This window comes from Bactrocera dorsalis, chromosome 5 (assembly GCF_023373825.1).
Source record: "Bactrocera dorsalis isolate Fly_Bdor chromosome 5, ASM2337382v1, whole genome shotgun sequence".
NCBI classification, from domain to species: domain Eukaryota; kingdom Metazoa; phylum Arthropoda; class Insecta; order Diptera; family Tephritidae; genus Bactrocera; species Bactrocera dorsalis.
The window spans coordinates 49577720-49603099 of record NC_064307.1 but is presented as its reverse complement, the minus strand read 5'-3'; the positions used below and the strand labels follow the sequence as shown (position 1 = coordinate 49603099).

General features: G+C 35.9%; 3 protein-coding genes across 3 annotated transcripts; 1 reads left to right on the top strand and 2 right to left on the bottom strand.

Moving 5' to 3' along the window:
- The first annotated feature begins 4335 nt into the window (after positions 1-4335).
- On the top strand, positions 4336-5608 carry LOC109579375 (uncharacterized). Its single transcript, XM_049458442.1, has 3 exons — positions 4336-4691; positions 4751-4924; positions 5373-5608. Exons 1-3 carry the CDS (start codon positions 4470-4472, stop codon positions 5517-5519), a joined length of 543 nt encoding a protein of 180 aa, XP_049314399.1. The 5' UTR covers positions 4336-4469; the 3' UTR covers positions 5520-5608.
- A 2244-nt stretch (positions 5609-7852) lies between these two features.
- Positions 7853-8502, bottom strand: LOC115065932 (uncharacterized). The gene is made up of 2 exons (XM_029549160.2): positions 8116-8502; positions 7853-8052 (listed from the first exon to the last, which is right to left on the bottom strand). Exons 1-2 carry the CDS (start codon positions 8500-8502, stop codon positions 7900-7902), a joined length of 540 nt encoding a protein of 179 aa, XP_029405020.2. The 3' UTR covers positions 7853-7899.
- Positions 8503-9991: 1489 nt separating this feature from the next.
- On the bottom strand, positions 9992-11811 carry LOC115065931 (uncharacterized). Its single transcript, XM_029549159.2, has 3 exons — positions 11590-11811; positions 11366-11533; positions 9992-10141 (listed from the first exon to the last, which is right to left on the bottom strand). Exons 1-3 carry the CDS (start codon positions 11809-11811, stop codon positions 9992-9994), a joined length of 540 nt encoding a protein of 179 aa, XP_029405019.2.
- Between the last annotated feature and the right edge of the window lie 13569 nt (positions 11812-25380).

Genomic DNA, 25380 nt, shown 5'->3' with positions numbered 1-25380 from the left:
GATACAAAAGAATTAATTAATAATTTAAATAATCCAAGTTTTTTGTTAAGTTTTGCCCTTTTGTGTGATATCACCAATTTTTTTTTTCGCAATTAAATTTGAATATGCAAGGTAAATACAAATTTATTTTTGATTTTACAATTGCTATGGATACTTTTAGAAGACGTTTGGAAATTCTCGAAGAACAATTTCGAGCTGGAGTATTGGATAATTTTAAATATACTAAGGAAATATGTGACCGTTTTAATATGCAACAAGAGTTACGACAATATTTTAAGTCCTTTGAGGATCTTAAAACTAACCTAGATGGCAGATTCAAAGACTTCATCAAAGTTAAACGTGTAATAAGGTTATATGAGAATCCTTTGCTCTGTGACATCCAAGAGCAAGAGGAACATTTACACAAAGAGCTCAGTCAACTTCAGAATGATATCAACCTTCCTTTAGACCGTGGTATTCAATTTTGGAAAAATATTGATGTAAATAAATATCCTATTTTAAAAAACGAAATTTATAAGTTGTACTCAATGTTTGGAACCACATATATTTGCGAATCTGCGTTTTCTGCTATGGTATACATAAAGAATTCCTATAGAACAAGGCTTTCAGACAAACATTTAGAAGACCTGCTTAGAATAAAGGTAGCAAATTTTGATATAAATTATGACGACCTTCTTAAATTTATTACAGAATGAACTCTTTTTTTTTTTGACACTCGGATAATTGTTTGAAATTAACTGACCTCTTGAAATGTGTATTCATAATATTTCATATTATAATAGCTTTAACTTTATTGAAGTTTTGTTATATATTTAAAATATTCGATGAATTCAAATATAGATTTATATTTTCTTTTCATATACAAATTTAATTTATTTTTAAGTTTTTAAATGAATTAGATTACTAATTTATAATTAACTAATAACTTAAATTTTATTCTTGCTTGAAATGAAAAATAATTATATTTTATATTCAATGGTTTATGCACATATTCTTAAAAATGTGCATATGTATATACATACGTATTCGTAGCATTGCGGCTTCGTGCGACATAGACCTGCTCGTTCGACATCTGCAAGCAGACTGATTATTTTTGGTTGCTGGTACGCTTGGTCCCACAGTAAGCGCACTAACACAATCTCATTTTGTGACGCTTGTTTGATTGCGATGGTGCCCATCCCTGGATATGTTGAAGAACCTCGCTTTGATGCGGATTGAGGCTAGACGTTCATTCACCGGAGTGAATGATAGTACTCGGCGACGGAGTCTCTCTCCCACCACGAATCCAACACCAAACTTGCGCTCCTTTATATGGCCACTGTAGTAAATGCCACAAGGACCTACACGTCTTTGTCCTTGTCCCGTCCATCGCATTTCTTGGACGGCGGTGATGTCAGCCTTTATTTTCGCGAGGACATCAACCAGCTGGGCAGCGGCACCTTCTCAATTAAGGGACCGGACATTCCAGGTGCATGCCCTCAATTCGTAGTCCTTATTTCGTTTTCCATGGTCGTCATCAAAAGGGGGGTCTCTCATCCGAGGCTGGTTGTTGCTATTCGCTGGGGTTGTTTTTTTACGTGGCGGGTCCCAAACCCAGCGCACAACCCTATGTAGGGGATATTTCGCCTTCTCACGTTAGCTCGCCTTCAAACGGATGTTCTTAGGCTACCCAGAGGATACTTGGTCAAAGACCGGAAGTCGTGAGCTGCTTGAGTCATATGTAAAAGAATCGTTTCTGGCCACTCCCAAGTGAATGGCGATCAGAGAACTTTCCTCACTTGCGTGAACTTCTACATATGACTCCATCCTCTACTGGTCCTCTCATAGCTGGCATATTTATACAAATTTTTTTTTTTGTAAAATAATCACTAAATATAGATACCAAATTAATATATATGTACATATATAGATTAATATTAGCAATTTTTCAGGAAAATAAAAAAAATATTTAAATTTGTATTAAGTACATTCCTTCATGAAATCAACCCATGCACTCGAATTTCTTTGACAAATTACAGATGACATAATTCACTGATAAACCAAAAAATGTATTCGTTACGTAAAATACAAAAATAACTGAACAAGTAAATACGGTAGATACGGTAGATATGTTCCTCAGAAATCCGAGTAAAAAAAACCGTGTAAAAAAAGAAGCGTTTCCCATAGTAAAATGGGGGATACGTTCCTTGACCTTTCCTATAGTAAGAAGTACGGACCGATACGAGTATTCTAATGCTTCTAACAGAAGAAAAACCACACAAAACTGTTAATTTAGGTGAATGTGTTGGTTGTTCATTAATAATTTGTGGATCTTCTCCGCACCAGAATTGACAGTTAAGTTTATTTACAGAACCAGTAATATTAAAGAGAACTTTATTAGAGCAGATGATTTGATTAAAATATCGTTATCCCTTTAAAGTTGTTCCAAGACAAAATCAGCAAATTCACGACGTCAATCAAGTTTATACGGATTCAAACCCAAATCCTTTCTCAAAATCCGCCAGTTTGTGGTTGGAGACAGTTCCAATTCTGTAGTAGAAAGTCTTGGAATCGACAAATTGCCTGAACAACATAAATATGTATATACATTACTTAGAGAGTTTCTTTGTCTTATTGGCACTTTGTGAAGAAAACAATTCGATGAAAAGCGAACACAGGTGGACGATTTTTACGACCTCAAAGACGAATAGTTGCTATTGGAGAACGATTTTTTTGATAATAAAATTTATTAACTTGTAAACGTTGTTTTTGCCAATCATATAGAGTAAAGTCAGCCGGATGTTCGAAAATTCTGATATTAGTTATATGGGGGCTAGGCCAAGTTTTCGCTTAAATTTATTTATTTTAGGCAGAAGGATACAGTGTTATGAAAAAACATGCTCTCTTATTTTCATTGGTATAACACACATATTGGCCGATATGTGCGATGCAAAGTTACCCGGAAGATCGAAAATCTTTATATTAAGTATTTGGAAAGTATTAATCCGTTTGAACTCATTTTTGACATACAGACATACCATTATAAGAGAAGTATTATCCCTTAATTTCGGTTATATATATCAGACTTTGATCGAGATTTTCGAACAAAAGTCAACTATAGGTACCGGGGTCTAAATATTCGTTACCTAGGGGCTTGAACAGTTTTTGTTGGATTTAAAAAAATTTTGTCGTCATGAGGTGGCACACTAAAGACTTTATTTATATAGATTTTTTCTTGACTTGTGTACTGGAAATTGAACGAATCAAGTGGAATTTAAAATTGTGCTATATGGGAAGTAGGCGTGGTATACCACGTACTACTTACATTTTGTCGAAATCGGTCAGTCGAGTCTCGAGATATGTGATTTCACCAAGAAGAGGGCTTTGCCACTTTCCACTGTCGATAGAGGTTCTTATGAGGTTTGTACTCAGCAAATTTGGTTGTTGATGCTTAAGTGGTATATGTACATTAAACTTGTTAGAGGGCGGCGTCACGCCCACTTTTTCAAAACACTTTTCCCACAGGTGCCCCTTGCTACTGCGATCATCCGTACCAAACTATACATACCTTTATGCATATCTTAATTTGGTACTTAGTTACGTACAACCGTTAGGTGAAGAAAAATATAATACTCTGTTGCAACTGGTTGCAAGCGTATAAAAAAATACAGATCATGATAAATTAAAAATGGCCGAAACGGCACTTAGAAATCTTATCATCCCTATTGGAAAACCCATTATATGCAGTTATTTGTCTGTATGTATCTACGACCCGAAAAGTTGATTTAAAATAAAATTACACAACCTATTACCTTTTCTCATACTTAACTGCTTTTATTGTGAACACAACTGTATATGCAATATGTGATAGGTACATATTATGTACTCACATTTGTTTCAAGTGAATTAATTTTGCAATAAATTATGCATTTTAATTTCCAATAATTGAACTCATATTGTGACTACGGTGTTTGTATCGTTGCCACCCTAATCGAACATACATAACATTAATTCATTCATTATGGTAAGGAATGTTTCAGAGCACGATATTTTTTAAACACAGAATTTTGCGTCAAAATATTTGGTCTCAGCTGAAGGGAATGTCTTAATTTTATGAATAATTTTATTTAAAATGTAACGACTCCCTCAAAAGGAAAGAGTATATAGAGCTTAAAATATATTTCCTTGAGACTAGACGCGCCCTCCAAAATACTGTCGAAGACCTTCTATGAGGTCATTCACTGTATCAACTGCGATTGTTGATGGGTGTCAATAATTATTAAATCAGTGATACTCGTATCTATCAGACTAAGTAATTATATTTCACTTTATTCAAAGTTAATTAATAATATACAATAAAAGGCACATTGGTTTAGAGGCTCTGCACTTCGATTTTATTGCTCATAGAATCAGTTTTTGTTTTTAATACATATTCGAGATTTTATCTGAAGCTGGTTTATCAAGCATAAGTGTTGTTTCAGTCGACAAAAATGCTTTGCTCGTCGATGTGGTTAATGTTTGCTTTAATGTTTAGCTTTTATTTGCCTTCTGTTTGTCCTGTTTCGATGATTAAATTTACGAATATTAAGTGTGTAACGCTGGATAAACCATTTGCTGATTTCGCCTATTGTAAGCTTAAAGCTTTGTCTCGCCATGTCGTCGCTCTTTCGTTGCTTGTCAACCTCTTTGAATTACCAGTGAATAATGTTAGCGTAAGTATAAAACAAACTCAGTATTTTTGTAATCAGAATTGTAATTGGCCTTATTTCAGTTAAATGTGGAAGTTTTCAAAAGATTTAATGGTTATCGACCTTACTTATTCAACAAAACACTAAATTTTTGTGATTTTCTCTGCAATAAAAAACGTGTCGGTGTCTTGGATATAGTTTTCAAATTCATGGAAACTTATTCAAATATCAACCACACCTGTCCTTATAATATAAGTGTAATATATTATCTGTAATGCAATTTATAGGGCGGTCATATATGCAAAACGAATAAGCCAAAAGGGAAATTTTCGGCATGTTGCATATCTTTCACAGTAACTATTTACGATTTCAACTTGGTTTCTTGGTTGGAATTGCAGTTCCATGATCCAGTTTTCTATAACATTTTTTCACTCCAAAAATAAAAAAAAGGCTTGTTCGAGTTATTCACATAACAGCCGGTGTTCCCTTCAGCTTATGGACACTGATCACAGTGACGAAATGATCACTAATTAAGGCGAGATCCCACAACTTCCATCTCCTTCCATATCTTCTATTTCCAACGGAAACGAAATCACAACAAAACCACCAATGATGCCACCATTATTAAAACCAAGCATCAACTAATATATGGACCCCATTTTCTTACTTATGATCAATTAATTTAAATTTTTCTTGTAATTTCAGAATGATATTGTTATTGATCGACTTATTTTAAAACCAAACTATTTCACCTTGTTCCCACTGCCAGTGGGGGAATATCGCATAAAGATGGTTGGTGCTGATAATGATTGGAAAGCAATTGTCAATGTATTTCTACAAACTTGGGAATAACTACACACACATATACATTTCTTATGCTTTATGTTATATACATAAATTTTTTTAATATATTTTCCAGCATTTCATGAACTTTATAAGGTTATTTAAAAGTTGTTTGGAGGAGGTGGACAAATAGAGAAAACTTGCAATCTTCAATAAATTATCTAAAGGGCTGAGCCCGAATGACTTTAAAGGGCACTGGTATAACATATTTAGAAGGGATTGCTTGGGGATCGTTGTTGCACTTAAGCAACGCCTTTGTGGACAAATCTTTTCATTTTGATATTAACCTTGTGAAATCAACAAACAGCTTGAAACTTATCTAAATATACTACCGCAATTTATGAATAATATATTGTGACAAAAAAGCAATTAATAATAATAATTAAATTCTCTGGGTAAATGACATTTAAAAATTTATTTTGCTAAGTTGGTAGGACTGTCTTTAATTATTATGCCAATTAAGAGCGTGATCTGTCGACCAGTTTGTATACAGCAACTGCTTAAGTCGGTACACCTAGTAGTGCGTTGCGATTTTTATATCGAATTATATCGAAGAAAGAATTGGTCACAATTTTTTTATTTCTAAACATATTTCGTGGCGGAATTGTTGCGAATGATTGAAAAGGCTTACTGTGATTCAGTTTTATCAAAAACGAAAGCCTACGAGTGGTACAAAGCCTTCAAAGAGGTCGAGAGATCATTGAAGGCGACCTTTACCTCTTCAACTGATGAAAATATTAAAAAAGTGAAGGATGTGGTGCTTGAAAATCGTCAGTCAAGTGTTAGAGAGATGGCAAGAAAGCTCGTCATCACTCGCGACTCCTTTCAAATAATTTTTGTGGATGTTTTGGGTATGAAACGTTCTGTTGCTGAAAGAGCTGAATGCCAAAAAGTGCTTATAAAAAGTGTTTTGAAGACTGGAAAAATGGTTCTCATAAATACAGTACATCTGGTGGTGACTACTTTGAAGGCGACAATATAAGTATTGATGAATTGTTAAAGATCTTTCGATTCATTTACAACTAGAGGACCCGTCCATGTCTTACTGTGGCTGATACATAGTTAGTACTACTAATACCATCTAAATAATTTCTACTATTAAGATTATAACTATTAGTTAAGAGATATAGCATTTTTGCTAAACCAATCATTTTTAAATGACACATGATTACATGAATTTTGAACAAACGCTTATGATTTAAAATATAATTTTTGTATATATGAATTTTAACATAAAGCGATCCTATGTCCTCACCTTGGTTCTCAGCTATCTTCCCACCAATTTTCAGCCAAATCGGTTTAGCCGTTCTTGAGTTATAAATGGTGTACTTTCGGGTGCTTTTTTGTTCAATTTATTAGGTATGTGGGGGCTAGGGAAAGAACCTGTTTTATAAATTTTTAGTGCTAGAGTACATTAGCTGGTAAAGATGTTCTCTGAATTTCTTGATGCATCATAGATCAACTGATATTTTCGACATGTCGACAGTCATAGGCACTGGTGTTCTTTAACCGGTATTTGTAGCTTGAATAGTAATTGTTTGGTCTTTAGAGGAGAGAGAGATTTATGTAAAATAAAGTGAAAGAATCAGATGGAATTTAAAAATGTGTAATATGGGAATAGGGCGTGGCTGTGGTCCGATTTCGCCTCTTACAAGCTGTAACATAATAATGCTTACAAAATTTATGTGAATAATTTTATTAGTATCCGTACTATTAATTTTTCTAAATTTTGGTACTGTACCAAATTATATAAGTAAAACCTTCCGTCCGGATGGCTATAGTATTCCTAGATAGAAAGGTTCATTCAAGAAATGTCGACGGCGAAAACTGCTGAAGGAAAGGTATAATAACAATAGATGTCTACGAAGTTTTAATGCTGCTGTTTTGTCCCAAAAATCTTTTCTTGTTTTTCTCTCTCCGTTCGATCCAAATATATTAGAGTAATTGTAATGTTTTCTTATGAAGACTAACATTAAGGGTACTAACATTTTGATTTTTAACATTTTTGGTCTTTCAGGTTATTTTTTGTGTGCAAAATTAAATTTTTGATAAGATTATACCACTAAAAAGTTTTTTTTCTTTTCATTTGGTCAATAAGGAGATCTATTGCTCTTGGAAAACCTTTGTACGGTGCACGCATAGAAAAGACAAAAAACTGATGCAAGAATATATGCAATGGCTGAAAAATATGCTCCAACAAAGTCTATGATAATTTTTGTGCAATAAGGCGTAACAAAATAATTACAAACCTGTGCTAGCTGTCTTACTACATATACACACAGAGAGTACGCTGACATGTCTGTTTCTGCAATGGGGTCTTCTTGTGCTTTTGCATGTTATTTTAAGAATGCCTTCTTTATATTTTGAAATGAGTTTGTTCATTAATTATTTATTCCTCTACTATTTGTATATATGCATCGACCTTAAATTTCCTAACGTTGTAGATTTTAGCCAAAATTCGCACGAGGTATTCGCCAGTGGGCACAGGTAGTGATTGGAGTTGTTCAGGCTGGAGCACCAAATCTTTGACGATAAAGTCATGCTTGAAATTATATGAATTATTGTAAAATGAAAAACAAACTAATTTTAATACATGACATCTTACGTTGAAAGGGCAAGAGTGGTTCACATTTGAATATAATTCCACCGCGTCCATTATTATCTTGCCAAATGGTATTCTCTTCTTGTTTTTCATAAACTGACAAAAATTTGCTGTGATATTAATCATGAAAGGATGATAACCGTTCGCCTTTCTATAAACGACCAAATTACCACTGATGTTATTTACAGGCAATTGGAAAAGTTGAATGTCAACGGTAAGAGCGACTTTGTTGCGAGACAAAGCCTTAAGCCCACATTTTCGGAAATTCAGAAAGCTTTTATCGTAGTTCGCACATTTCAAATTCGTAAACTTCATATATGCGGTTGCCGATGTCAATTGCATGAGGATATAGAATCCAGTGATAAAAGCACGAAAAGTTCCCAACTTCATTTCTTAGAATTCTCAAATTTGTGGTCGTGGCACGTTCAGAAATTACACGCACTATTCGTGTTTTTTTTTTTTGTTTTTTACACGATCGTGATTATGTTTCATATGTATGTATACCTAAATTGTAATTGCATACATAATTTGAATCCAAATTCATTTGATTATATATTTTGATAAGAGAATTGATTAATTTAAACAAGCCTTTATTAAGCAATTATAAAAAGTAAGGAATTTATAAATTCCTATGCGGTCGAATTTTATATACAATAATTAAGGCATACTATGTATGTAGTATGGGGACTAGACCATTCATTTTTGGTGCGCCATTCGCTAGATTAATGGACAGTTTCGACATCAGATTCATAAACCCATGTTCTATCACCAGTAATGATGCGATTGAATGTAGGGTCTTCAGCTACGCTGTCAAGCATCTCTTCCTGCGACCTCTACTCAAAGTCACTTTAGCAAAAGATTCAGGATATTCTGGTACAGGGCTTCATTAGTGGCGGATTGCCCCTCTGAATGGGGAAAGTTTACGGTATTTTCTAGAGAAGTATTGGATGGATTTCAACTGAGTTTGCGATGAACTGCGATGAAGACCTATATCCCATAGTTCATAGTTTTCTTTGCATATTCTGCACTCTTTCTGTGACGAATGCGAGCTCTCAACGTTCTTTTCGACACTTCGCCACATGAAAACGTGGCTGAGGAATATGTTTCAAGATAGATTGATTGGCCTGCCGTTGCTGCGCACGCATCATGCCATTGAAGTCACTGATTCTCAAAACTTAGCCCATAAATGTTTTGTTTAGTGAAGTTTTTCTATTCAACACAGCGTTATACATTGCAATAAAGTATGTCAACCGCACGTCAACGATTTATACTGTTTTTTCAATTTAGTAGAATTTGATATTAAAAGATCGATTTAAAATTTTTCCACCATGTTATTATACTGTATAAAGACTACTATATTTAATACAATAATCTTCATGTTTCAAGTAAACGTTTATTTCTATAAAAAACTCTAAACAAATTTTTCTCGTCGGAACCAAATCACAAGATCACAAGACATATGTTGTTTTGGCCACAGCTACTATTCAAAAACAATTTTAGCAGCCTTCTTCCTTCTTGGTATATACGTAATCTCTTGAACTCAATTCGACTTGAATCTGCGATATAGTTATAGTTCGTAGTTTCTTGGTTAACAGAGATGAAATATATTTTATATTCTGTACTAGGTATAACGACTATTAGATATTATACTCTGTGCGACATGTTGCGTGTGTATAAAACGAAGTCGTACACTGCCCTATCCATAATGAGCCTTATAGATCACTATCGGAACGTACGTACTATAAATAGTATGTCAAAATACATTATGCGTAGAACATCATTTCTAATCACGTTTTAAACAGCCTCATTGAGCCTATTAAGTATCATAACAAATAATAAAACAACAATGTTATATAAAGCATTTTAAATGGAAATTTCGTTATTCCCAAGTTTGTAGAAATACATTGACAATTGCTTTCCAATCATTATAAGCACCAACAGTTATCTTTATGCGATATTCCCCCGCTGGCAGTGGCAACAAAGCAAAATAGTTTGGTTTTAAAATAAGTCGATCGACGATAATATCATTCTGAAATTACAGAAAACATGAAATTTGTTTGATTACTCGTATAACGGTAAGGGTAAGGGTGATCATATACTCTTTGTTACTCAACTAAATTGGGTATCAGGAAAAAGTATGGTGGACAATTGATAGTTGTTTTGAAATGATGCAGATAATAAGTGAGTACGAGTACTACGAGGGCTGTCCGATAAATAACCGACCTAACCATGATGCACGCAACTTTTTCAGGAGCTAAATGGAAGGTTTCGTTCTTGCTGGAAATAAAAGATATGGATGGAAGTTGTGTGATCTCGCCTCAGATAACTGACCTTTTGTCATCCTATAAATTCTCAATCTGCTGTGAGGACAGAATGTATAGGGTTTTTTAATAAGAGCGCTACAAAAGTTTTTTTAAATAATTCCTGTGAAAGTACATTCGATTTTCGACGGTTTTCAAGCATAAATCGGCCGATATTGCTGCAATTCAAAGTTCGATATTCGTACGAAGTTCATCAATCGTCGCTGGCTTGTTGGCAGAGACCATAGACTTGACATAGCCCACCAGGAAATAGTCTAACGACATCAAATCGCATGACCGAGGCGGCCAATTGACTGGGCCATTTTTTGAAATGACACTTTCACCAAACTTGGTTTTCAATAAATCGATGGTGACATTCGCTGTGTGGCTTGTGGCGCCGTAATTTTTTCGGGATGCAATGGTGACTCATGGAGTACGTAAGGATTGCTGTCTGACCAATAAGCCATTCAGCCAGAAATGAGCCTCATCGCTGAAGATGATTTTTCGATGAAAATCCGGATCATTTTCAAGTTGTTGTCCAATTCACGAACATACGACGATTCTGGTGGTAAAGCGACTTCAATTCTTGTGTCAATCTGATCTTGTAAGGATGTAGGCCAAGACCTATTTGCCCAACGCTTGAGAACGACGTGTAAGATACTGATTTGCGTCGTTTTCAATTGATGCGCTAGCGATAGCAATATTCTCGTCACTACGGGCACTTCTTTGTCTCACTGTCTAGTCAAAACAAAACATGCTATAGAAAACTGGATCTAGCAACTGTAATATCAATCAAGGAACCAGTCTAAATGAAACCACGCAACATAAATAATGTGAATGATCTACTCATGCAAAAAAAAACAATAAAAAGCTCTTATATTGTTTAGTATTTTGGACTATATAGGCCGCTTTATGTCCTATTCTACATTATGCGAAATATAACTCATACTTACATTATATGGACAGGTGTGGTTGATATTTGAATGCGGTTCCAAAAATTTAAAAATTATTTCCAAAAGGCCGATACGCTTTTTATTGCGGAGGAATTCGCAAAAATTTAATGTTTTGTTGAACAGGAAGGGTCGATATCCGTTATATTTCTTGAAAAATTCTACATTTAACTGAGAGACAAAACAAAAGCTGAAGTTATTTTTTTTAACGTTGCTTTTTTACTTACGCTGACATTATTTACTGGAATTTCAAAGAGTTTAACGCGCAACGAAAGAGCGACTTTATCGCGAGACAACGCTTTGAGCTTACAATAGGCGAAATCAGCAAATGGTTTATCCAGCGTTATACAGTTAACATTCGTAAATTTGACCATCGATATAAGATTAGTAGAATGAAGACAAGAGCCAAGCAACCAAGTAAAAATCAACCACAACCGCGGACAGCGCATTTTGTCGACTGAGACGAAGTTTCGAAAAAACAATCTAAACCCCTAAGATAAAATCTCGAATATTAAAAAAAAATTATATATGTATCAACACAACGCTCATGTTCGGCGAAGCGCTGTATCTCAATTTCATTATAATTTACTTAAATAAAGCGAATTATAATTATTTAGTGAGATAATTGATTTCAAATGCCTGTTAGTTTAAACAGTAAGGTCACACATTGTTGTTTGGAAATACTAGATAACAAAAAATATGCGTGCTTCTAGCCAAGTGATTTAGGCAGGCGGAAATTGCATAAATTCGTCGATTCTTAACTAGTGCTGTCCGGGCTCTGTGACCGGTGAAGTGACTATTGTTATAGCCATTCCTGAATGAAGACCGGACAACAATGAACGCAAGAAACTTTGTAAAGAGACTGTTATAGACGAAGGCATTAAAAAATCCGAAAAGTGTTCGAAATGAGCCTTTCGGGAATAGTTCTATGAAAACTGGCTGACAATCGACCAATAGAAACATGAATTATTGATTCCAAACAGTTCTTGGACAAATGATCAATTAATGAAATATGAAGCTGAAGTCCAAATAAAATTCAAGTGGTAGATTTGCGCATGGTAAACCGAATCGGAAGCGTTGAACGTCGGATCGGTCAGCTGACAAGATTAGACCTTCTGTGTTTTGGAATGCACATGGAAAAAGTCTCACTGCTTATCTTGAAAAGAGACTATTATTTTCGAACATTTTGGAGGCCAAATCGTAGAATCGATCTATGATGTGCTGAATGCGCAGGTTATTGGTACTGTGTCATAAATCATAGAAAACGCTGTAATGATTACATTACTTCGCATTACTTTCCCGACCACAGAAATCTCCGAAATTAAACTCAGCGACTTTGACTGTTCTTAAATCTTAAGAAAATGCTTGTTGAAAGGCATATAAACTACTGAATTGTTAATTAAAAACACAAGTTTACAGTTAACCGAATAATTGTAATATGTGACTTAGTATAATGTCATCGTAAAACGAAGATATCTAATAGGTTAAAAAAAAGAAAATTTCAAGATATACGACTAAAATTCAATGTACAAAAATTCAAACATCGTATGTAATGGTGTAAAAGTCGTACCTTATGCAAATAATTATTCCGATAATAATTTAATAAATAATGTTGTTGTACATAATTTTCCAGACACGATTACTTTTACTTTTTGTACCAATCTTTTCATCTTTCCTGCAGTTAAGAACAATACACTAAGGCACGTACAGTGCGATTAAAATACTTTTGAAGTATTGAAAATTAAAATACATATATCAGTAAGAAAGGGCTAAGTTCGGGTGGAACCGAACATTTTTACTCTTCCAACTTGCAAGAATCGAAACCAGGAAAATACCTTAAGATGTAAAACGTCAACCAGAAGATCGGAATCTAAGAAATTGTACTTGTAATCAAATTGAAAGATGAATTTTTTTTTTATTTTTAAAATCTTTAATTATTCTTGCAAATTCATTTCATCTTCTTCAAAGTAATACCCACCTATGCCAACAAACTTTCCAGTCATCATAGCACTTGGAAAAATCCTCCGTCATGATGGCTATCAGAGCCTTCTTCGATTCAGTTTTTATATCCTCAATTGAGTCGGCACCACTCTGACGGAGTGGTCTTTTTTGCTGAATAGCCAGAAGTTACACGGTGCCAAATCAGGCGAATACGGTGGTTGCGGTACGATATTTGTTGAATTTTTGGCGTAATGAGCGTGTTTTTTTCGGTTTCGGCTCGCCTTTAGCACGATATTCGCTCGATTGATCGGTTGCTTCGGGATCGTAAGCGTAGATCCAAGTCTCACCTCCAGTTATTTCATTATGTTTTGATAGTCAAAAAACATTGTTTCACAGATGTTAACACGACGGTCTTTTTCGAAAAAAATGAGTGTTTTTGGAAACATTCGAGATTTGACTCTTCTCAAGCTCAATTCGTCTTTCAAAATCGCCTGCACCGGTCCAAATGATATGCCCAAACTATCAGCAATGCACCATTTCTTTGGCTTGTTTGAGGTGATATTCGTCAGTCGGTGTTTTTGGCCAACTTGACACCACAATTTTCTCAACACTCTCATGACCGGCTTTGAACTCGTTACACCACTTATAAACACTTTTAGAAGACAGAGTTTGTTCCCCAAAGGCTTTTTGCAACATCTTCGACGTTTCTGCAGGCGAAATTTCATTCTGCAAATAAAATTTAATAGCACTTCTTTATTCAATAAATTTAGACATAGAAAAAACGAAGAATTCACTTTTAAAGCTTCACAAATCGATGCTTATCTCAAATACTAATGAATATTTTCAGGCGAAATTTAGCATAGATGTCGCTAACAGTACTACAAATTTACAGAAAAAAAATTTACCGATTCGAAAAACATGCGAAGCATAAATTCAAATTCACCTTTCAATTTGATCACAGGGTAACTCATACACTGAGCGACTTATTCGACATAAGGTTCGTTAGAGAAACGAAAATCGTTGTATGTAGTACATGGGAGTTGAATTGTATCTATTTTAGGCACAAAATTACATTGTTCCGAGTAAAACACGGTTTGCAATTTTCCTTGAGATAGCTCAAATATTAGTCTATACATACATATATACATATATATAAGTATATCCAGCATAAAGTCACCTGGAGGTTCGAAAATATTTAAATTAGTTATACGGGGACTCAGGAAAGTATTGACCCGATTCACACCATTATTGATACACCGAAATATTATTGTCAAGAAAGGTTTCTCTCTGAATTATAATGGTATATCTCACACATTGACCGACATTTTCGTCCAACAGTCAACAAAAGCTACAGGGATTCACTTATTTGATACCTAGGGGCTTGAACAGTTTGTTTGGGATTTGGACACTTTTTGGTATACTTTATAGGAATTATTAGTGCAAAGTTTTAGCGCGTTATATAAGTTGTTTTCTGATTTGTGTACTAGAAAGTGAAATAATCAAATGGAATTTAATATTCTGCTATTTGGGAAGTTGGCGTTGTTGTTGGTCGATTTAACCCATTTTCACACTGTGACATAGGAATCCTGGGATATGTTATTTTGCAAAATGTGGGCGGTACCACGCCCATCGTCCAATTTTCACACCGGCTTCCATAGTTTATCATCATCAATCAATCTCGGAAATAAAACTTAATGTCTCTGGCGTAATTAGTTATTGATTTTTTGCACATTTAGTAGTTTAACAGTACCGTTAAATGAAGAGTGACCGGATTTACCATCTGATTTCATCCATTTTCTCACTGTCGGTAGGAATTCTTATAATATTTGCCCTTAAAAATTAGGTTGTTTTAGCTTTGGTACACCAAGATATCTCAATTTTTACTCTAGTTACAGCTTGCACGGATAGACGGGCAGACAGAGAGTCATCCGGATTTCAACTTTTCTCGTCATACTAATCATTTATATTGTTACAAAAGTAGTATTAAGTTATATTTGTATTACTATATGCATCCCTGATTATGAACAATAGCTGTAGGTATATGGAATAGCATTTGTCTTGTTGTAGACATCTGGCGCCACGGCTGTCTGCTTGTCTAGGTAAACAATTGCTGAGTCTGGCGCCGCGACTGTCTGCTTGCGTCTGGCGCCGTATAGCCGTATGTTCTGGTAATTTCCAGACGCGATATTCTAGAAGGACACGTCGGCATCAGCGAGAAGTGCGTGGCTATATAAGCCGTGGCAGCGCCAACGTAATCAATCAGTGCTAAGAGTAAACTGCTATAGTGTAGACGAGTTGTGAAATAAAGAGTTGTTGAATTAAATTAAACAGTGTTGATTTTATTTGTCAATCCAGAGATACGAACCTAACAAAGTAAACTAGCAAGAGTAAATTCGTAACAGTATATATGTATATAACCCTATATCCATCTCGCTTAGTTTTAGATGACACGTACAACCGTTAGGTGAACAAAAGAAGTATACTCTGTAGCAACAGGTTGCAAGAGTATAAAAATTAATTAACTAAAACAAAATTGATTACTTACATACATATACATACGTACCATACATATGGAAAGCCAAAATTAGTCTTCTTCTTCTCCTTTACTGGCGCAGACACCGCTTGCGCTATTATAACAGCGCGCCAGTCGTTTCTTCTTTTCACAAGGTGGCGCCAATTGGGTATTCGAAGCAAATCCAGGTCCTTCTCCACAGGATCTTTCCAACGGAGTTGAGATCTTCCTCTTACTCTGCCTCCACCGGTGGGTATTGCTTCAAATACTTTCAAAGCTGGAGTGTTTTCGTCCATACGTACGACATGACCTCAGCGCAGCGGCTGTCCATTGATTCGCTGAACTATGTCAATGGCGTCGTTGTGGCCCACGCGCAAAGGACCATAAATCTTTCGCAAAACTTTTCTCTCGAAAACTCCTAAGGCCGACTCATCAAATGTTCTCATCGTCTGCCTCTGCACCATATAGTAGGACGGGAATAATGAGTGACTTATAGACGAAATTATCTACAACTTCGAAGCTATGACTGTCAACGGTGACGTGGGAGCCAATTCGCGAGTGCAACGACAGTTTTTGTTTGTTTGATGACAGGGGATATTTTGTCTTGCCCTCGTTCACTGCCAGACGCATTTGCTTCGCTTTCTTATCCAGTTTGGAGAAAGCAGAACTAACGGCGCGGGTGTTGAGGTCAATGATATCAATTTCATCGGCCTACGCCAGCAACTATACCTGCTCGATAAAATTCTACAGCTCGAATTATTTTCTCCAAGAGCATATTGAAAAAGTCGCACGAAAAGGAGTCGTTTTCTTTGAAACCTCGTTTGGTATCGAACGGCTCGGAGAGGTCCTCTCCGATCCAGACGGAGCTTATGGTATTGTTCAACGTCAGTTTACGCAACCGTATTAGTTTTGCGGGGATAAAGGCAGCTCCTCTCGATAAGGTCCAAACTGATTGGATTGTTGACGGTGGGCTTTTATCTTTCACGCAATACGCTCTTCTCGACGTCCAATCTTCCTTGTGTTTGTTGACGTGCGTTTTTTGCTGCACAGTGGCTTGTGTGAATCTTGGCTGCAACAAGATAGCTGTTCGAGTTTATGTTAGGACCTCGGAGCGTACGTACGCCTAAAACACTTGAGACGTGTCTTTCGTCTATCATAACATGATCTATCTGGTTGGTGCTTTTCGATCCGGACACAGCTAGGTATCTTGATGAATCGATCAGCCAAAACCCATTTGGGGATGTTTTCTCGTGGAGGCTGAATTTACCGATGGTTGTGAGCACATAGAAGGCATCTTTGGTCACATCGTTCTTCCCTTCCGTCGGGACGTGGGAGCGAATCAGCGATATGTTAAAGAACTTCGCTTTGGTTCCGATCGCGGCTTTATTGGACGGCACCTTCCCAATTCAGGGACCGGACATTCCAAGTGCATGCCCTTAAATTGTTATTCTTAGTGTGTTTGCCATGGTCGTCATCAAAAGGTGGGTTTCTCTTCCGAAGCTGTTTACGCTTCTTCATTGGTAGTGTTTTTTACGTGGCGGGTCCCAAACCCAGCGCACAAGCCTGTGGAGATAATATTTCGCTTTCTCACTTTAGCTCACCTTCAAACGGATGTTCTTTGGCTACTAAGGGGATACTTGGTGAGCTGTTTGAGCAAGTGTATAGCGGTCAGAGAACTTTCCTCACTTGCGTGAACTTCTACACATGATTCCATCCAGCCAAAATTAGTAATTGCCTGAAATTTAGTGCCTAGTTTTTTCTTTAAAAAATATTACTCTCCGACTAGTTTGGATTACTAACTATTTTGCGGAGAGAATGTGCTATTTGAAGCCATACGACGGAACACGATAGAGAAGTAGAGATATACGAGTATTGGTTAAAATATTATGTTAGCATTTGAATAACTTCTTAAACCAATTCCAGCGATAGTAGTTTTATCTTATGAAATCACATTTTCTTACGAGTTTTAGTACGAATAAATGTTCGACAGTTTGCACGGAGATACTTTGGAACGTATTGCATTGCTTAAATATTTTGAGGAAACTTAGATACAGGTGGTGGACGAAGTATCGAAGAGAACGTTAACTAAACTGAAAAAGGATTTTTTAATATTAGCAAAAGTTTTTAAACACCTTTGTTTATTAAAATTTCATTTAATTCTGGTAAGAAACTGCCTAAAATAAGAATGTTTCAAGCAGGTATAACTGCCATTAAGTGAAGTGAGAATTCACCCCGGTCGCAGGAGCGGCAATATTAGCATTGAGCTCGCGAACTGTGCTCTCAAGTTTTTCCACACCATCAATGAATAAATAATATCCTTGTCTCCACTACTTTGGATTGGGAAGAAACTTACTTTCCTTTGTCCTCTTGCGTTTTATCGCTGGTTCCATGGGTTTTGCGTGAGTTCAAATAACTAAAAAATCATTTCTAGTGCCAATTGTTAAAGCAAGCAAAGAAGATATGAAAATTCCGGGCTAAAACTTTTCCATTATCCAGCATTTGAAAGACTGAGGCAGTCTTTCGGCGAATCAGTTGCGTTGTCTGAAATTGATGTTTGGTCACCTAAAACCAATTTGTGTCAGGCTCAAACCTTTCCATTTCTATGAGAGTTATTTGTTCATTCTTTAGGAGTTAAATATTACACGAATATATTCGTTTAAATGTGAATTACTTATTTCTAATAGAGAATCTGGACTAGACGTATACAATGTAAATTTACTAGAGTAAGAGTTGTTTAATAAATATTTTTTTTATTCCCTGAAATAATGCAATGCATATCCGAAAATCAACAAAAAACATAAATGATTAATTTAAAGCAGATTAGGAGAATAATAAGCTTTCTCTGATATTTTAGTGGCTAAAACTCTCTGACTCTTTGCAATGAAAATAGATGGCAATCCCTGCTATGGAAATATTAGTATGACAAATGAATGAAAATCAATCAAATCATTTTAGAGCTCGATATTAGACCAACTTTTGATTAATAAACAGTATTAAGTAGTTATAAACTGGCATCTAAGTCTTGACATTCTTGAGTCATATATAGTACAATATATAAAAAATATATCGTCACCTAAAATGCAAAACCACGTATGAGAAAAAAAATCGAAATTGAGTGTTTTATTGATTACGATCCACTACTTCAAATTACATATACATATACAATTATATACTTGTATATATGTATATACTTGTATGTATAAGTACATAATGTTTAGTTGTTAACAGTTTTAACTAATATTTAAACTTTGTTTCACTCATGTTCGTTTTTATATCGAGTTTCTTTCTTTCCCCTGTAAATTTCCGAAAATGTTGTATGTTTATCAAAATCAGACCACTGTGAGAAGATAACAGATGGGCAAATTTTCATACTAAGTATCTGGGATGACATGAAAAGTAATTGCGTTTTAGATTACATTAACCAATTATTTTCGAAAACCGATCGAACCGATTTCCACCGTTTTGCATTCGTTGGAAAGGTCTCGAGCTCTGTGAGGTTTATAGTAAAGAAAATTCAGGAAAAATTTCAACAGAAAAGCGGGAAAATCTTTTTTTACATATGTACATCTGATACATAGCATGTACAACAAACCAATATTTTAAGTCGATGGATAATACATTGTTTGACAGCTACTCATTGTTCTCTGCTCAGTTAATTTCATGTGATAAACCAGTATTGTGTTCACTGTGAAATTGTGAAAAAAAAATTTGAAAAAATAAGTTGTTCGTTTCCTAACATTTCAATTGGAAACCATCAAATCAATCAGGTGTATTGTGCAAATTTGTATTCAATTTCAACAGCAGGTATTTGTCTTTAAGGTGGTAAGTTGAATTGTTTAAATTATATGGATCGTGCATTTGAGGTTAAATTCACTACTCTGTCCATAGTCCAAAATGCCTAGAGGACGATGAGCGAACATCGGCCGCCGCACAAGACATGCAAGCCAGCAGCAAGGTCATTCACAGAACTTAAGCGAAGAAAGACAAAATATAATAAGAGAAAATGCCCGATTCAGACAACGCGTGAGGACACGAAGATCATTGGCATCATACAACCGCTTGGCATTTCAATATGATCCCACTGCGAACTACAGTGATGATGAAAATTTAGATATTGGACAAATGACGACTATATGCCGTTATTGGAACGCATTAAAGTTTAAAAGAGAAACGGCTGGATTGTGCTGCGCAAGTGGAAAAGTCAAACTGGATCCATTACTTACACCACCAAACAATCTACTGATTGAAGTAGGAATGATTGCGCCAAATCGATCGATGCACAATGCATTCAACCAAGAATTAAATCGAGAGCTGCAATACAATGTTGATACATTGCAGGAATTCGTTCGAAATAATGTGCCGTTACTGAATAAACCGCAAAAACAAGTATACGAGACATTAATGCAAGGGGTGGACAATAATACCGGTGGTCTATTCTTCCTGGACGCACCTGGAGGAAAACATTTGTCATTTCATTGATTTTGGCCACTATTCGATCAAGACGATTAACGCTTTGGCGTTAGCATCGTCTAAAATTGCGGCGACTCTTCTAGATGGCGGTCGTACTGCACATTCTGCGGTTAAGCTGCCACTCAATTTCAACACAATTGATACTTCAACATCCAATATTTCCCGATAAAGTGCAATGGGAAAATTGTTGATGCAATGTAAGCTCATTATTTCGGATGAGTCCAAATCACTTAAAGCACTTAGCTTCACACTGAAGGATTTTCGGCGAGATAACAACATCTTTGGCGGCTTGATGATATTGTTGCCAGGCGACTTCAGGCAGACGTTGCCAGTAATTCCCCGTGGAACGCCTGCAGATGAATTGAATGCTTGCCTGAAGGCATCACCTTTATGGAATAACGTAAAAACATTATCGCTAACGACTAATATGAGAGTTCAACAATTGTTAGCTGTTGGAAATGGAAAAGTCCCAGTTGATGCGACATCTGGATTAATTACTCTTACCAACGACTTTTGCCGATTTGTAGACTCTCAATTAGCTCTTATTGAAACTGTTTCCCAAACATTAGTGAAAATTATCTGAATTATGCGTGGTTAAGTCAACGAGCAATTCTTGCCGCAAGGAATAATGATGTACACGCATTGAATCTCACCATTCAATCAAAAATTGCTGGCGATTTGGTAACATACAAATCCGTTAATTCCATAACAAATCCCGATGATGTAGTAAATTATCCAACGGAGTTTTTGAACTCTCTGGAGTTACCAGGATTTCCACCACATAACTTGCAACCCAACTTGAATCCATCGCGACTTTGCAACGGTACTCGAGTTTCGGTAAAAAGACTTATGCCGAATTTGATTATTAACGGAAAGTACGCAGGTGAAAATGTATGTATTCTTCGAATGCCAATGATTTCGACTGATCTTCCGTTTGACTTCAAACGATTGCAATTTCCAGATCGCCTTGCGTTCGCAATGACAATTAACAAGTCGCAAGGCCAATCGCTTAGTGTTTGCGGGATAAATTTAGAAAATCATTGTTTTTCGCATGAGCAGTTATACGTTGCGTGTTCATGAGTTGGGAAACCATCCGCTTTGTTTACGTTAACGTCAGATCAAAAAGCAAAAAATCTGGTTTACCAAAGAGCACTTCAATGAAACGGATAAATTGGGGACACGACACGCTTCGATTCAGTATTTACTTTGGATTCACTTTCATTTACTTAGAAAAGTTCAACTAAATAACACTTCATTTTTGTAATCGAAATGAATTCATTACTGTTGTGAAATGAAATATTTTTTCCTTTTCAAATATAAAACCAAAAAATGTTTTCTTCATCTTTTAATCACCAAACGAAATGTTACATAAAACGAAGCCATCTGGTGGCGAAACGGAGTTCGCCGGGTTTGCTAGTGTAAGGTATATTAATAAAATTAAGGATGCCATATACCGATTATAGTGATTTCCGTCCAACTGCTTTTTGATATCAGCGAAGCCTTCAAATACTATATACATATGTTATATACACATATTTTTCTTTACTTGGAATCATATAAACGTACTGCCACAAAATTGAACGACTGATGATTAATGTTATTAAATCGTATTCAAATAATTAGAAAATTATTATATTTATCTCACTATAGTTCTGTACGTTCCGTAATATTTATGCTATTTTAATTTTAACTATGTGTTGGAAGTGCGTTAGATCATGTAAATTATTTAGTTCGCGTTTGCTAAGTAGACAGTCGACAAAATGGCTCTTTTGGGGTCGTGGTTATTATTTACTTTATCGTTTGGATTTTGTTTGCGTTCTACTCATCCTGTATCAATGATCAAATTTACGAATATTAAGTGCGTAGCGCTGGATAAACCATTTTCTGATTTCGCCTATTGTAAGCTCAAAGCGTTGTCTCGCAATGAAGTCGCTCTTTCGTTACGCTGCAACATCTTTAAATCGCCAGTGACTAATGTCAGCGTAAGTTTAAAATTATCCCAGTAATTTTATAAGGAAACATTATAATTGACAGTTTGTCATACGTATTCTAGTTAAATGTGGAATTACTCAAAAGATATAATGGTTATCGACCTTTCCTGATCTACACAACAGTAGATTTTTGTGAATTTCTTCGGCATAAAAAGCGTGTCGGTGCCTTGCATATAATTTACAAGTTTTTAGAAAGATATTCAAATATCAACCACACCTGTCCTTATAAGGTAAGTGTAATGAAACATCTGTAACATAATGTACAGAGTGGTCCATATATGTAATGGAAGCGCAAAGGCAATGTACCATGTATGTCGGCATGTTGCAAAACTTCAAAAATAAAATGAGCAGTAATGCACTTCTAAGTTTCCGTTCGCCGCAAAATACAAATGATAGGAAGTGAGATCGCGCAGCTTCTATCCATATTTCTTTTTTTTTTGGCTAAAACAAAACCTTGCTTTTAGCTCACTCGTTCCCAGTGTCATTTCGAAATAATCAAATTTAGTGATGCCTCCGTTCTTAATCGCTTGAAGATCTATATGGAATATGCATTTTACTTCGTTCTTCTTAGAAATTGTATTGCCTTGCAAAGTATTTCTAAATCTAAAACATACGCAATATCTTCAAAGTAGTGTATGGACCACCTTGTTTATTTGTTATCAAATAAATTGCATGCTTTTTGTCATTACAGGATAATATTATCGTGGATCGACTTATTCTAAAACCAAACTATTTTGCTTTGTTGCCACTTCCAGCGGGGGAATATCTGGTAAAGTTAACTGTCGGTGCTTACAATGATTGGAAATCAATTGTCAGTGTATTTTTTCAAGTTTGGGAATAAATATACCGGTCCACACGTGCATTTTGCATGTGATATCTAAAATCATATCCAAAATAATCATTGTTTTATCAGTGTTCATAAAATGGATGGTGGATCGGTTTTTGAGTTACAACCATTCATTGTATAGCCTCTCAGGTCCATCAACTTGATCAGTTTATTTTTGCTACAGTAATAACTCGACAATAAATGACCGGATTATCATAATAATCCTGTGCCTGTGCATAATTATATATATGTACATCTAAAAATTACCAAAAATTTTGGGTGAAAGTGAACTTTTTTTTAAACATAATTTTCTCAATTTTTGATTTTTTTCTTCATTGTATATCATCTAGTTTACAAAGAAATTTTACAGTCAACCTAACCTTGATACTAACGAAATACTAAAATTAATCTAACGGTTGTTTGTAACACCTAAAAGTAATCGAGGTAGATAAGAAGTTAAATACCTATATATATATAAAATATTAGGATGACCAGACGAGTGGAATTCCGAATAACTGTCCATCCGTCCGTACAAGCGATAACTAAATTTAGATATCGGATGGAAATTTGGTACAGTGCTCCTAGGAAAAAAGATGGGACAGGTTAGTAGATGAGCGTAATCGGACTACTGTCAGACACACAAGAAGCAATTAATAGAAAACGAAACGTATAAAAAGCCATAAGTGTTCAACCCCAACCCCTGGGAATGCCTACATTTTGATAAAAAGCTATATCTCAGGACACAGAAAATGGCGGTGGTCATCATGACTCAAAGGGGACAGAGTGTGAAATAGCAAAACCTTGTTTAGACCTTATGACATTTAGTTCTGAGTGGTCGTATCGTTTTCATCATAGAGAGCCAATAGAATATACATATTTAATTTTCGTTTTTGTAGCTACAGTGAAAGTTAAAAAAAAACGGCTCGATTCGCCCGCCACAAAAGATGTATCAGACTAATTATTATAACAATGCTCATTAAGTTTGTTGAACTGGTGTGGGTTGTTTTTAATTATTCGAGATCATATCTTACTCCGATATGCAATTTAAATATAAATAAGTTGTTTTAAAATTATTTTCCAGTCAAAAAATGTGCAGCTCGCGCTTGTGGTTACTTTTTACCTTAACGTCTAGCTTTTATTTGCATTCTATTCGCCTGTGTCGACGGTCAAATTTACTAATGTTAACTGTATAAGAATCAATAATGCATTCGCTGTTTTCGCCCACTGTACGCGCAAATAATTTTCTCGCGCTGAAGTCACGTTTCGTTGCGCCTTAAGCTCTTTCTTCTTCTTCTTCTTTACGAGCGAAAAACCCGCTTACGCGGTTATAGCCTAGTTAACAAAAGCGCGCCAGTCTTCTTTTAGCAATGTGGCGCCAATTGGAGATTCCAAGCGAAGCCAGATCCTTCTCCACTTGGTATTTCCAATTGTGTCTAACGGCGCGGTTGTTGAGACCAATGATATCAATATCAACGGTTTATGCCAGCAGCTGAACACTCTTATAGAAGATGCTACCTTCTCTATTTAATTCTGCAGCTCGAATTATTTTCTCCTAGAGTATTTTGAAGAAGTCACATGAAAGGGAGTCGCCTTGACTGAATCTTCGTTTGGTATCGAACAGCTCGGAAAGTTCCTTCCCGATCTTGACGCATCTTTTGGTATTGTTCAACGTGACCTAACACAACCGTATTAGTTTTACGGGGATAGGGCAGCAGCTCATTTTGGATAAGTTTGATGATGGTGGGCTTCAATCTTTCACACAATACGATCGATAGAACTTTATATGCGACGTTGAAGAAGCCCACATAAATTCCAATCGTCGGCATGCTTTCGTCCGACCACATTCTACAAAGAAGCTGATGCATGGTCCTTCTCAGTTCTTCGCCGTATTTGAATAACTAGGCCGGCAATCCATCGGCCATCGCCGCTTTGTCGTTCTTCAGCTGGGTAATTGCTATTCGAACTTCTTCATGGTCGTGCAATGGAATGCCTGTTTCATCTGGTTCTCCATCTTTAGGTGTTATGCTTTCACTGCATTTTGTCTGCAAAATGCGTTCCCTCTTCAACTCTCGGTATCTGGCGAGGTAGGCAGTCTATTTTCTCTCCACTGCGACACGACACTCCTCATAGTATCAGCTGTTCTTTTGCATTGCTGTACATAAAGAGCTTGCAATGCCGCCCCATAGTTCCTTTTTACCGAGTCACTGACGAGTGCTCTCAGAGAACAGGAGTTCAAGTCAAGTAGGCAATCGACGTGCGTTTTTTACTGCATAGAGGA